This window comes from Trachurus japonicus, chromosome 5 (genome assembly GCF_045865225.1).
Source record: "Trachurus japonicus isolate A0001 chromosome 5, Traja_1.0".
In the NCBI taxonomy this organism is placed as follows: domain Eukaryota; kingdom Metazoa; phylum Chordata; class Actinopteri; order Carangiformes; family Carangidae; genus Trachurus; species Trachurus japonicus.
The window spans coordinates 30,977,310-30,989,688 of NC_140911.1; the positions used below are offsets into that span (position 1 = coordinate 30,977,310).

Sequence of the window (12,379 nt, forward strand, 5' to 3'; positions counted from 1 at the left end):
GAGAACAAAGTTGAACACCAAATCACAAGGGGAAAAAAAGAATCCGAATCAGAACAGCCGGAGTGGAAGTGAAGAAAGCTTGGGAGAGGATGTTCTGTGCACAGATTGGAGTGCTTGGCATGTCTGACAGCCTAACTAACACAAGCGCCTGTGCTATAATGAGACAATGTCAGCAGAAAATGGTAAAATGGTGGGATACGAGGGAGAGAAAAGGACCTGCTAAGACAGTTTGTGGACATGCATGATCTCTTGGGCTGGCAGAGCGAGTGAGATGACTAGATAACAGCCTTATGGGGACAGACTCACTGTTTTGTTGGGCCAGTTGTACTTCTCAAAGATGTCTTGTGCACGATCCTCCCCGCCATCTGTAAACATCATTATCATCTTATTGCAGTTGGCCCGCGGGGCGCTGCTTTCCTGTGGCACATGAAGAGAGAAGAGGGAGGAGAGAGGAGCGGTGAAAGGGAAAGAAGAGGAGAGACACACGGGAGTTGAAGAGAAGAATAAACGGGGGAAGGTGGTTAGACTAGAGCATCATTCAAAACAGAGTGCTATTGTAGTAGATACGTATATCAAAGAGACAGAGGGGACATCGTGACACTTTAACCCCACTGTTATGCATTCATAAGCTGTACACAAACATTGACATTTTATAACACACTCTAATGATGCAGCTGTAGTTAGATATGTGTCAATTTATCTGTCAACAACTAGAAACCCCCTGTGGACACCAATAAGAGGAGGCACAGAATGTAAACTGGACTCCTTTCTACAGCATCTGCTGTGTCAAGAGCTGACACTGCTGATTTACAAGATGGCATTGTAATAGTAATATACGTAACATGGGTACAGTATCATTAAGTAAGCACATTTCTATTTATATAGCACCCTTTGTAGTAGAAGTAAACAGAGTGCTTAACAGTATACACATTAAACCATAGTTCCACAACACAAAAATTAAAGGGACAACGAGGAGTTTTGGAAAAGCGAAGCGTTTTCACACTACATTTATGAGCCTCCCCGCGCACCGTAAAATTATTTGACCGGCGCAAGACGGACTCATGTTTTCATTCATCAATAATTAAAGTCAGAGGTTCAAAGACGTTCAGTTACCATCGTAGTTCTGACCATAAACGGCCATTCAGCTGCGTTATTCTCATTAAGGAAATGCTGGTCGGCTCGACCAGCATTTCCACCACCACTAATAATAACAAAATAACGATAGAGACAGAACGATATATTTATCGAAAATGGGCCCATTAACAAGTGTGGGTAGCGGAGATTCATCCACATTAACGTGAGACTTTTTTATAACCGAATAGAAACTCCTCGTTGTCCCTTTAAAGGGATAGTTCAACATTTTGGCAAATTGGCCCATTGCCATAATCCCTACAGTCATAGCAGTAGATTTGTTACCTTTAATTGTCAGTGCAAGCTATTTTTAGAACGGCGGAGCAGAGCCGCGAGCTGCTCAGAGCTACGCTACGGAGGCTAATGGGATTTCTTGGTTTCCCTCATCAAACTCATCAAATACACAATCCAACAACTCCAAAACGCTCTGGTGGACAAGTTGTGACCTGCACATTCACCACGCTATGAGATAATAACGGAATGAAACGAGACAGAGTTGTTTTCGAGAGACTGCTTGCTGAATAACTGCCCCTGAAGACAATGCACATCAGCTGTTTTGCAGGAATTTACCTCGAAAACAACTCCGTCTCGTAATGTTCTGTTATTATCTCATAGCGTGGTGAATGTGGAGGTCACAACTTGTCCACAAGAGCGTTTTGAAGTTGTTGGATTGGGCAGTGCATACTGTAGATAAAATACAGTAACAATCACGTGGCACTGCAAGGCCAAAGGAGGTTAACGCAGACAGGTTAGTGATATACTGTACAATGGTAAATGGGCAGTGGGTACCGCCTAACACTCAAAAGCTTGTCTGTACGAATGTGTCTTTAACTGACCCTTGAAACTATTTACAGACCGAGCAGATTTCAGATCCAATATGAGCGCATTCCACAGCCTGGGGGCCACTGCCCCCAAAAGACCGGTCCCCCCTTTGTCTTTAGCGGGGTCCGAGGGACTGACATGAGGCCCTGGTCTGATGATCTCAAGGACCGGCTGGGGGTGTGATGGTGAATAAGGTTGCAGATGTAACGGGGGGCTTGGCCGTGAAAGGCTTCGTAAGTGAGCAGCAGCACCTTGTACTGAATTCTGAACGGGACGGGTGGCCAGTGCAGAGTGGCGGGTGGTATGGGTATCCTGTTGGGTTCACTTCATAAATCTCCACTTCAGGTTAGAACCTGTAAGATGGGACTTCCTCATGGGATATTTTATGGACCCACCTGGCAGAACCTGTTTAGATTTCATTCATTGCAAAGGATCTCCTGTGCATGAGTATTTTCCTTTTTAATTTAATTCTTTCATTGGGTAAGTTAATCAGTAGCTACACATACGTATGATTGTGTTTTTTTTGATGATGTGATGGTAATACTAACAGGTTCATTTTTAGGTGTAGCATGGAGCAGTAATATCACCAAATCAAAGAACTCATCATAACACAGAGAAGTCGACTGATACATCATACGCCACAGATAGAAAGCAGATATTTGTTCAGGAAATGTATTCACATCCCTACAGAGGTGAAATTACTATTCTTTTGTCCAAATATATTGTTCTTTTTTTGCTGCAGTGAATCTATCTAATCCACTTTGAGTTTTCATTCTTTGCTTTTCATCTAGATGTACACATTCCCCAGTAGGGAGGCACACACTTCCTCATATTATCATGATTTTAGGATTTCATTTTAAGTATACAATATTATTCCAGCGTTAAATTTGATTGTGTCAGAAGCACTTTCACAAGCATTTCAGGACTATATGTTCATAGCCGGGCTGCAATGTTTAGCATTCAGCTTTCATACACCCCCCCCCCCTCCACCCCTCTGCACGGCAGCTGCCATTGATATGCAGGCCAGCGGCATGTCAATCTGACAAGATTCTAATAAAGATAAATAATATTGCTACAATTACATATTTTTATTGTGCTTCTGCCACCAATCATGGGTGTGAGTCTGCCACAGACAGCGATTAAAGGGGCCTTTTTATTTCTCATTCTGCTGGCAAGGGGAGGAGGAGGAGGAGGAGGAGGAGGAGGGGTGGGGGGGTGGGGGGTTGCAGCCGGCACTTGGCTCTGTGCCGCCAAACCCCACCAGAGGAATATAAAGTGTCTGTGGCTGATCTCCTCTGGGCTGCGCTCATCAATCATCCCATCAGAGCCCATTAGGGTGGCAGCCTCCTAAAATACACAGCAGCATACGGAGCTGAGGCAGCACCTGTGTTGAGAGCACGTGGCCGCCCGCTGCTGACAGGCCTCGCTGTTGCGCCGGCCGGCCGGCTGGCTGGCTGGTTGGCTGGCTGCAAACGCTCGTGTCGCTCCGTCACAAGAGCATTGGCTTTTAATCGGACGAATCTTCCTCAATGACAGAACTCTGGAAATGTCACACACAAACCTGAGCCCCTCACTGCCGGCACCGCTTTATCGCTAAGTTTGGATTTTATTAATTGGATTAGACACTAAAGTGTGGCGGAATGTACTGGAGCTATTACAGCACACAGAGACCCAGCGTGTTATCCGAATCTTTCTGGAAGCGCACGATTTGTCAACCACAGACAAACATCCTCCCTCTCGCTGCCCTGCCCTCAAACTGTTGCTGGTTCTTACATTGAGAAGTTGTTCAAAGGCAAAAGTGAAGCCAGACTTGTAATCTGTGGTTCCTTTGGCTTGCATGTGCATCACAGCGTCCTTGAAGATCTTCTTGTTACGAACGTTGGCTTGGACCAAAGTCCTGAAGCAAGGGACAACGGCGTCGGCCTTCTCATTGAACTAGAGAGAGGAAACACAAAAATACATGTAAGTGAACCATACAGTACATATGTTTGTCAGCTCTTCCTGGCGAGAAGACCCATCGATTCACAACATTTAAAGGAATAGTTCAACATTTTGGCAAATTGGCCCATTGCCATAATCCCTATAGTCATAGCAGTAGGTTCGTTACCTTTATTTGTCGGTGCAAGCTATTTTCAGAAAGGCAGAGCAGAGCAGTGAGCTGCTCAGAGCTATGCTACGGAGGCTAATGGGATATGGGATTTCTTGGTTTCCCTCATCAAACTAATCAAATACACAATCCAACAACTCCAAAACGCTCTGGTGGACAAGTTGTGACCTGCACATTCACCACGCTATGAGATAATAACAGAACATTACGAGACAGAGTTGTTTTTGAGGTAAATACAGAGAATGCTTGCTGAAAAACTGCCCCTGAAGGCAACGTGCATCGGTGGTTTTGCATGACAAACAACTCTGTCTGGTAACGTTCTGTTATTATCTCATAGCGTGGTGAATGTGCAGGTCACAACTTGTCCACGAGAGCATTTTGGAGTTGTTGGATTGTGTATTTGATGAGTTTGATGAGGGAAACCAAAAAATCCCATGAGCCTCTGCAGCGTAGCTCCGTTCTAAAAATAGCTTGCACCGACAATTAAAGGTAACAAACCTACTGCTATGACTATAGGGATTATGGCAATGGGCCAATTTGCCAAAATGTTGAACTATCCCTTTAAGTTTGCATCCGTCTGTTCTAAGACTATGTGCTTGTGTGTTTTCTGTATGATGTGAGTGTGTGTAGTTGATGGCAGCAGGATGCAGACGTGGGTGTGTGCAGATGTAAGCCGCCCTGCTACTCTCTGGCTGGCAGTAAACACTGGTAATTACAACTTTCCACACAAAGAACAGGTGCACCTGAAACACCAGTGCAAACCACTGAACAGAAACCCAGCCAAGGTAATATCATCTGTCTCATCTCATCCACCAAATTAGCCTAAAGGCGCGCGCATGTGTGTGTGTGTGTGTGTGTGTGTGATATATATTTCCTCTGAAATCTAGTGTCTATGCATGATTACAACACAAGCAGTGATGTCAGTAATAGCAGGTTTCAAATGTTTCTTTTTGAAGGTCAACTTCAAAATCTACTGACATTTTCAGGCCAGATTGATGTAAAACGCGAAAAAGCTGACATTTCTCATGGGGTTGTGTTGTTTCATATTTAAATTGGCAGACAAAGAAATCAAAGAGACAAAAGTATCCACAGCCACATGTTGAAAAATCCCCACTCATTCCCCATATCTTGAGTCATAAAGGGTTGTGATACACAGTTAAGAACAGGCTTAGACAAAAACAAACTGGGTTACATTTACTATCTAAAGTAAACAAAAATAAACTGGTCCTTTGAAATAAATTCCCTTATTCGCAACTAATTATATTAGCATTACTGAAGTGAGGGCACAGTATGTGTTAAATAAGTCTACTGAAGCATGTGGACTCCAGAGATGCTGTCTGATGATTATTTTCAGTTAAATTTTTACTTATTAATGTCCTTTGTGTTTGCAAATAATTCACAGCAAGCTTTTGTAAGCCCTCACTTTCTTTATTGGGGTGAAAATCAGATGCGTTCCCACCCAGATTACCATGCTCATTTCTTGCTCTTAGAGCTGGGATTTAGAGGCATACAGTGGCTAAGAGCAATGGATTATGAAGGATTACTGAAGGAAGTCTCCAAACAGAACCACCACACCAAGCATGTGGACGTGCGCGCGCGTATATGTGTGTGTGTTATCTGTCCTGCAATATAGGATAACGTTAATATTCCCCTAAACATGAGTCCTAATAGAAAGCTTAGTAACTGGCAGAGAGTGAAAGAGACAGACAAGCAAAAATCCCACACGGACAACAGTGACGCAGGAAGAGCAAATATACTGTAATGAGGGAAGTGCAGTGTTTCCACTACGAGCAAACAACTGGGAACAGTATGAGCACACGGTGCCGTTTACTGAATCCCTGCTTGATTACCACCTGCTTAATGAATACAGCAAATATTTGTGTTATTGGTGTTTACAGAAGCGATTTGTATGATTAATCGCACGTCATGATCTACAAACTTGCACTTACCCTGGCCACGTTCACATAGTCATCATCTGATAAAGTGTCCAGCATCTCCACAACGGAGGTTTTCATGAGCTTCAGGGTGAGTCCGCTGACACTGCCACTCCTGCACAGGAGAAGCAACAAAGGACTTAGAGGTTCAGATGAAGAAACACAAGACTGAAAATTTCTCCAAACTCAAAGTAGTTCCTGTGTGTTTTCGACAGTAGTGCAGTGGCGAATGGATGACGGCCGCCTTCTTCTAACTTTAGGCTTTCCTCAGACCAACAGGTGGCACTAGTGCCCTTTGAAGGAGACACACACACTCACACACTCTAGCCAGGCGGGGAGTAATGTTGAAAGAGTGGGCAGCAAGACACTTACACATCCACAATGATGACCATATCCTTTGGAGACGATGCACCTTGGATATACCTGCACAAAGGACACAAAGGAGGAGCTTTAATTTGTTCCCATAATCTTTGTGAACTGCAATAAAGAAAGAAGCCAAAGTCGCAATGAGCTGAGCCATGATAATATGAAGCGACCATGGCTGAGCCCACTTAAGCTACAGAATACAGAGAAGGCTTATGTGCTTAGAAGAGTTAATAAGTTGTGCTGTATAGTATACTTCAGTCTTGGCAACGGCTACTGTCGGCGGACCTCTACGCAGATACTCCACCGTTCTCCACAACAATGCCTACTCTAAATAATTACTGCGTAAGCCACAGTAATTGTTAGTTTATGCTCTAAGTATGTAATGTATTCATGACAATGGTCTGTACTGGACTATAACCTCTTAACCAAACAAGCTATCGCTGTAAAAACAGCCTTTATAACAAGCCAAGTGCTCTGTCCAAAAGATACAGCAATTTACTCAATATATTTCTCTACAAAGGCTTCATAATACCCTAAATCAATGACAACAGCTGAGCCGATACTTTCTTGTTCAGAGCTCAAAAAATTATTTTGATATTCAGATATTAACAGGAGGCCAAATAACTATTTTAAAATCTGCTTGAATAAGCTGTTTTATTTATATATTTATATAAGTAATAGGTAATAGGTCACAATATGTTGGTTAGTACATTTTATTTCCAGTTCCAGTCAACTGATTAAATAGTTTTTGTCAAAGGAAATGACAGTTTGCTGTTAGTAGTGAATGAGCTACCTTAAGTCTGCCGGAAATGAAATGAAAGTACCAATTCTCATAATCATAATGATATAGAAAGGAAGAGCAATTTATCTTAGGGCTTAAAATGAGCACAAATGACTGTTTAAAATAGATTTTTTGTGCAGTGACGCTATTGTGAATCACACAATGTAATATGCTTTATTCTTAGTCACTCGAAATTTATATAAACTTGTCGAGGAGCAGCCTGAGTGGTGCTGACCTGCGCTGTGGAGAGCCTGTGCTGAGCTAAGTGCTGTCAGTAAAGGAAGATGGCTGACGTTCTGTTCCTTTAATGACTCATCAGTTGGGCGTCAAACACATTATTTACTGTGGCGGGCCTTTGTTGGGGGGGGAAGACGCAAGCTGCTTAAGACCATTATGCTTCAGCTGCAAAGAAACTCCTAAAATAGGTGCTGTTCTTCTGGGTGCGTGTCACAGCGTCGCCCCACAAAGCAGCCGCGGCGCTCAATTAGCCAGGCCGGACAACTTGTGTCCTGGGAGACACTTGCACGCAACACCTGTCCACGTGGATAGAGGATGATATACAGAGGGAAATCAAACATTCCCTCGCTCTGCTCCAGTTGCAATTAAATTCACATTCACCCATGATACAAAGAGAAGTGACATTGATGGACACAGTAGGCTTTTTTCTGTGGCACGCTGGGAAGAGGGGGAGTGAGGGGGGTTTGAGTGTGACATTCTGGGGTGTGAGCAGGGGAGCAGTTAGCAGCCGTCTTAGGCAGAGGCAGAGTAATCATCAGGGGTCTCTTTCTGCTGATTATCAGCCATTCCGCTGAGTGTGGAGAGAAGCCAGCTGCCTGTGGGCCAGAGAGCCTCTGTTCTTATGCTCGGCCAAGCTGATATGGAGGTAGAGCTGCCGAGCCCCCAGCAGGCTTTGCCGGCGCTCCCACAAGTCTCTGCGCTCCCCGCTTGCTGGCAGGCGCCGCTCCAACCTGCAGAATGACCCCTGACCCCCCTGAGTTGAAGTGAAGTCCCTCAGCAGCACTGCCTGGGCTGCTCAAATCCGGTTTTCAGACACAACCTGGGCCCCGCTCCGCCGGAAAAGCTGCCTGGAAAGCCCCAAACGGAGCGGGGACTCGGCAGCACCGGCCGTGCCTCGCAAGAGGTCGATTAACTGAGCATGCCCAGAGTGAGCATGGGCAAAATGTGTGTCTGTGTGAGGGAGAGATGGGGGAGGGAGAATCCAATTATTTTCAATAATAAAGAATGCCACATCAAAGGTAGAACTTCCACAGCTCTCCACAAATGTGTGGCATATGAAATCAGGTCTGGAACCATGAGGCATATTGGCATGCTTGACTTTTATCAATTTAATTACTGAAATCTTAATTTGAGGGAGAGAGAGGGAGAGGGAGAGGAGGAGAGATCTGAGACTCCACACAGTGGTGGCCTCTTTCTTTTTTTCGAGCGGATGGGGTTTGTGAAAGCAATCATCGATGCAGGACGGAGACTCAGTCAGAATGTGGCCCACGTCTCCATTCCCTCAGGCTCATGGACGGAGACACCCTGTCTGGAGATTGAAGGAGGGTCATTTGGTGACGGCCGATGCCTGCACACCAACGGCAGGATTTCATTAACTTCTCTGGTCAGCCTATTTCTCATAGAGGAGAATAGTCCTTTAATGGGACTTCAAGTTATTTTGAAGGGGGCTAAATGTTAATTATATAGCAATGCAGACTTCAATTACTCAGTCATTATGGGTCATCTCACAATGTAAAATCTCACAATGGTGGACTGTGTAAACTTTGGCCCTAAAATCTGCTGAGAAAATATTACTTTCAAGCAGATCGTTTCTGTCTAACTGTGAAAGAGGCAGCATTGATCAGCAGTAATGGGGTTTAAGAGGAATGTGTGAGCAGCGACGGAGGAGAGAAGAGTAACACATGAGCCAGAATAGTGTCACTCAGCGCTGAAGCTATAGTGCTACCACGGCTGATCTTCCCCGCAGATTGTCTTGGTGTATCAGCACCGCTTCTCTTTCTCTCCCTTTCCATTGCCTGAAGTACGATTGAATTTCTCTCTGTGCCTCTGAGCAGAGAACATCAGGATCAGAGTGAGAGGGAAAGAGAGAGAGGGGGGGGTGGTGGAGTCAAGGATTTTTAGTCTCCGGGCTGATATGCAGTTCCGTGGTTCTGACAGATAAAAATCGCGAATTGAGGCCGGTATCAGTGTATAATTCTCCACATTTTGACTCATGGATCCAGATGTGTTGTTTCTGCATGGATTCCAGTCAGTAATTACCTCTCAGCTTCTGCCCACTGATGCCATTCTTTCCCTGTCATTACCCAGTCTCCTGCGTGCCAAGACCAGGTGACAAGCAGATGGGCCTGGCTGGTGCTGAACTGAGCCCCGTCGCCCATTCTGTCCCGCAGCGACGCAACCATCAGCCATCAGGCCAGGAGACTCAACGGATCAGCCTATGGCCTCTCTGTTCTGTTCACTCACCGAAAGTTATGGTCAGCATCATCTGACCACTGGCGTTGAACCAGCGTAACTAGAGGAGGCATTTTATTTTGACATCACATATGATGGGGTGGTTCAGTCTGAGCAGCTCACTGCAGAAGATCCACCAGCAGACGCTCTAATGCAACCTGTTTCTACCTGTCCATCATCTAGAGGTATTTACACCTCACATCTCATAAATTACTGAATCTGAAATGTGAAACCGGTAACAACTCCTTTGCTAGCAATCTAAGTGCAGCTGCCTTGTTGTAAAGTGAAACACTGCAGTTGGAGTTAACAGGGTTCAGCTAAAGGGATCATAAAAATAAAACCATAAAAACAAAAATCTAAAATTTGTTTATGTGATCTCTAAAATACATACAATAAAAACCTAAAAAGCCTCTGAGTACCACAACAAAGAGATGTTGCACTGTGGAAATAAAATGTTGTTCTTAACAAACACTGCACTGTTGCTTGTGCTGTGAAATATAAATTCATCCACAAAGTGTCTTGTGTTGATCTGACATCAATCTAATAGTTGTTACACCCCTACAAAGCTGTTTTGATTGTTTGAAATAGCTTATTGATTGCTTTTTTCTGACAAACAGAGATCAGTCAATAGACAGAAAATTTATTAAAATCAATTTGGAATATATAATTAGGTTATTAAATAACGAAATGTAAAACCGTGTGAGAATTTAACTATTTTTCTCTGTTTTTCTATTGTTGTAAATGTGATCTTTTCCTGGTTTTGGACTGTTGTTGCTGAAACATAATTTCTTATATTTATTTAATTTATACTTTTTTTTAACAACTGACAGATGAATTGATAAGAGACATAATTGTTAGTCACAGTCCTAAAGCACAGTACGGAGTTGTACAATATATCACAGCTGGGGTTAATAGTTAATTGCAAACATGTGATTGCTGAGATCTTTCTTCCCCCTATTGTGATATATTATAAACCACATACAACATGTATGTCATGAAATAACCGTGTTCACACTATCACACATGTGCATGTGACATTATGTACAATCATGATAAAGTCTGATGGGTGTGTGTGTTGGACATGTGCTCTTTACACTGAGGTGGAACCAAGTATTGCTCTAAATGAGAGGAGATTAAAGCAGCAGAATTCACAGCCACCTCAGCCTTTACACCCCGCCCCCCCTCCACATAAATCTAAAAGAAATGCATTATACAAGCAATGAACACAATGACATATTCTTCGTTGTGGTGATTGTATTTCACTCCTTTTGCAGCAGTCCGGCAAAGGAGTCTCATTGGAATTCATGAAATAGTTTTATCATGGCACAGCGTTGTAAAATCAATACATTAACCGTGCCGGGGGCCTGACTCTCTGAGGAGATTGTGTTTATGCACCCAGACACATTCCACAAAGTGTTGCGCATTACATTTAAATGGAGGAATTATCTCCGACATACATTTCAGATAAATGCCATAGATACATGTAGCATGATACACTGAGTAGCTTAGGCTCATTTCATTATGCTACAGCAAGTGTGCAGGACAAGCTTATGCGCTGTGTGTTGGTTTCACCAGGCTCTATTGTGAACTCATTTTCTTGAATGCACCGTATAGTGCATAGTACACAGAATGACTGGGACATACAGTAGAGTAGAGGAGAGTGCCTATTATAGTGCCTACTATACTGTGTGTTTGTCCACTATAACATCCACTAGTATGTGTTTGTCCACTATAAGATAAATACACTACAGTGTGCGTTTGTCCATTATCCACCTTTTTCCGAACGTCAAAAACGTAAGCCGGTTTTGCTCTTCCGGTGGAATTTTTTTTTCAGTTTCCATGGTTTCGGTAGTCGCGGTAAATGCATGGATTTTTTTTTTTCAATGAAAATCTGTAAAACACATGGATCATCACGCCAGCTTTTAACAATGAATATCACACAAATTGACAGCTGTGTTAAAAGCCAGCGTTAATACTGTAGATCCATGCATTTACCGCAACTATGACAACGACTGAAAACCATGGAAATGTAAACGTACAATTCCACCGGAAATGCAAAACCGGCTTTAACCATAGATGATGTTCGGAAACTTGTGGATATCATACATCCACTACAGTGTGCGTTTGTCCACTATAACATAAACAGACTACAGTGTGTCTTCTATAACATGCCTTCACTATAGTGTGTGTTTGTCCACTGTGATGTGTGAATTTTCTCCACAGCATGAACTCTGATGTCCATGCACCATGTTCACCATACCATAATGGCAGAACTATGCAGAGAAATTGCTAGTGTGTATGCATACGTGTGCACTGTAGGTGTGTTTGTGCGCGTGCTCCCTAGTGTGCGTGGATTTGTGTTGTGCTGATGGGCTTATTATTTTATGGACTGCTGCTCTCTTAGTGCTCCTGTGGATGTGGCAGGCGAATAAAGATTGAATTAAGATAAAAATATAGGAGGACGGCGTCCAGAGAGCCTGCAGGAGAAAGAGATGTTGTCTGCCGTTTATTTATTCCACTTTCTGTTGATTATTGGAAGTGTTGGTGCCAACGTTCACATTTCCATATTTTCGGTTTCCTCTAAAGAAGAATACACGAAATTCTGTGCTGAAATTTTCCACCACTTTCCACGCTGTAATAAGTACAGAATATTGAATTAGTCCTGCATATTGGAATACATCAGTGCCAATTATGAGTGGATAAGTACAAGTCTGTTATTGCCGCTCTTAAGACGGAACAAAAAGTCTCCTGCTGTGTGTTCGTTCAAAA

General features: G+C 43.4%; 1 protein-coding gene across 4 annotated transcripts in view; it reads right to left on the minus strand.

Moving 5' to 3' along the window:
* The window catches only part of cacna2d2a (calcium channel, voltage-dependent, alpha 2/delta subunit 2a), a 177,101-nt gene that overhangs the window by 28,159 nt on the left and 136,563 nt on the right, over positions 1-12,379 (minus strand). For all 4 annotated transcript variants that reach the window (XM_085777422.1, XM_085777425.1, XM_085777423.1 and 1 more), the window contains 4 exons: positions 6,367-6,417; positions 6,010-6,109; positions 3,727-3,888; positions 307-417 (listed from right to left, as the gene is read on the minus strand). In XM_085777422.1, coding sequence (XP_085633548.1) covers positions 307-417; positions 3,727-3,888; positions 6,010-6,109; positions 6,367-6,417 — 424 coding nt within the window. The remainder of the gene's footprint in view (positions 1-306; positions 418-3,726; positions 3,889-6,009; positions 6,110-6,366; positions 6,418-12,379) is intronic.